Source organism: Nannospalax galili, unplaced genomic scaffold (assembly GCF_000622305.1).
Source record: "Nannospalax galili isolate Female #2095 unplaced genomic scaffold, S.galili_v1.0 scaffold857, whole genome shotgun sequence".
In the NCBI taxonomy this organism is placed as follows: Eukaryota; Metazoa; Chordata; class Mammalia; order Rodentia; family Spalacidae; genus Nannospalax; species Nannospalax galili.
In genome coordinates, this window is record NW_008338788.1 from 459,958 (window position 1) to 462,346 (window position 2,389).

Consider the following 2,389-nt stretch of genomic DNA (forward strand, 5'->3'; position numbering starts at 1 on the left):
GTGTGTGTGTGTGTGTGTGTGACACTGCCTGTGTGGAGGCTGCAGACGACTTTATGGAGTAGGCTCTCTCCCTCCACTTTTCCATGGGTTCTGGGGATTGAACTCAGGTTGTGAGGCTTGTGCGGTGAGTCCCGTTTCCCACTGAACCATCCCACTAGACCTGGACTTTAGGCTTTTAACAGAATCCAACAAGTATGGACTTTGGGGCCTTTGGAATGCAATGGATGTGCTTTGTATTGAGAAAGAAAGTGGTGGGAGTGTGTCAGACAGAATGGTCGGGGCAGGACAGACTGGATTCCTTTTGAGCAGACGTTACAAGAGGTGGACAGAGGGTTATAAGCAAACACGGTACCATTTACTGTAAGGGACTTTAGCCCTGGAATATTTTGGTGCCCCTGGAAGAAACTCCCTATAGATGCCAAGAGGTGACAGTACTACCTGTCAGTTTCCCAAGACCTGTGCTATAGAAATGATTCACACTCAAGACCACCATAGGGACCATCATTTTCCCTTCCCACCTAACACAGTGAATGGGTCAAGGTCATTCTCTCTGAAAGTCAACAGAAGGAAGAAAACAGGTTGAAGCTGGGTCACAGGAAGGAGGGTTCTTGGTTGAGATGCCAGGGAGATATGGCTAGACTGAATGGTATGGCAAAGACATTATATATTTCTTTAGATATATGATAGATAGATAGTAGATAGATAGATAGATAGATAGATAGTAGATAGATAGATAGATAGATAGATAGATAGATAGATAGATAGATGATAGATGGTCTCATGTACCCCAAGCTAGCCTCCAACTAGATATGTAGCCAAGAATTACCTCGAATTCCTGACCCTCCTGCCTCTATTGCCAGAGATGATTTTACGGCATGCACCCCTCCCAACTGAAGAGTAGTGTTCTATCACTTAGGATAGTTAGCCAAGCAGTGCAGACCATGGTTGGGTTGTGGACCCTTCACTTCATGGTTCTTAAGAGGGGAAGTGTGAACTACCCCACTCTCAGTACCCACTACTGTATTAGTTACTTTTCACTGACCAAAGCAATGTATAAGAAGAAGAGTTCATTTGAGCTTACAGTTCCCAGGGACAAGAGTCCGTCATGGCGGAGAGGTATGTTGGCAGAGGTGGCTGGATGACGAGTGGAAGCCAGGCTCTATATCTTCAAGCAGGCACAGGACACAAGACAGCAACTCAAGATCCAGCAAGGCTTAAGAACTCTCTAAGCCTGCCCCCAGTGACATGCTTCCTCCAGGATAGCCACACCTTCTAAGATTTCTTAAAACAGCTCTATCAAGTGGGGACAAAAATATCCAAATACTTGGAGGCTATGGAGGACATTCTCATTCAAACCTCCACGTTCCACCCCTTGGCCCCCATAGGCTCATTACCATAGAAAATACAAAATGCATTAAGTTTAACCTTAAAAGTCCCCACCATCATTATCAGCCTCAGTACAACTGAGCAGGAGGTGCCTAATTACCAATCTTTATCTAAGTGTTTTAGTAGTTTAACAACACAGACTTTGCTGAATAACCACAATCCTATCATCCTGATGCTTGGCAGATTCGACAAAAACATGGAGATGTGTTCACAGTGTACCTGGGCCGGAAGCCCATGGTCATGCTGTGTGGGACAGAGGCCATAAGGGAGGCTCTGGTGGACCAAGGAATGCATTAAGTTTAACCTTAAAAGTCCCCACCATCATTATCAGCCTCAGTACAACTGAGCAGGAGGTGCCTAATTACCAATCTTTATCTAAGTGTTTTAGTAGTTTAACAACACAGACTTTGCTGAATAACCACAATCCTATCATCCTGATGCTTGGCAGATTCGACAAAAACATGGAGATGTGTTCACAGTGTACCTGGGCCGGAAGCCCATGGTCATGCTGTGTGGGACAGAGGCCATAAGGGAGGCTCTGGTGGACCAAGGCGAGGCGTTTTCTGGCCGGGGAACAATTGCTGTGATTGAACCAATCTTCAGGGACTATGGTGAGAGTCTCAAAGACACTGGGATGGGGTTGGATGGTGGATGGTTCCAGAAATGCGAATCTGAGAGAAGGGAGGCAAAGGTGGGAAGGACCCAGATTTCTTTGAATTTCCTCTGTAACGTGTGCTTCCCTTCCATCCCTAGGTGTGGTCTTTGCCAGTGGAGAACGCTGGAAGGCCCTTCGGAGATTCTCTCTGGCCACCATGAGGGACTTCGGGATGGGGGAGCGGAGTGTGGAGGAGAGGATTCAGGAGGAGGCGCAGTGTCTGGTGGAGGAGCTGCGAAAATCCCAGGGTGAGTGCCAGAGCATGGGGAGGAAAGGAAGATGGTGAGACAGGGACATGGTGTGCACAGCAAAAGAATGAGGAAGAGGGATTCAGGGGGCAGGGAAAGA

At 47.2% G+C, this 2,389-nt stretch overlaps 1 protein-coding gene across 1 annotated transcript in view; it reads left to right on the top strand.

The window, feature by feature from the left end:
- Nucleotides 1-2,389, top strand: part of LOC103734445 (cytochrome P450 2B1-like) — an 18,672-nt gene that overhangs the window by 5,534 nt on the left and 10,749 nt on the right. Inside the window, exons 2-4 of the mRNA XM_029563639.1 lie at nucleotides 1,570-1,656; nucleotides 1,922-1,997; nucleotides 2,140-2,289. Of these exons, the coding sequence (XP_029419499.1) occupies nucleotides 1,570-1,656; nucleotides 1,922-1,997; nucleotides 2,140-2,289 (313 nt within the window). The remainder of the gene's footprint in view (nucleotides 1-1,569; nucleotides 1,657-1,921; nucleotides 1,998-2,139; nucleotides 2,290-2,389) is intronic.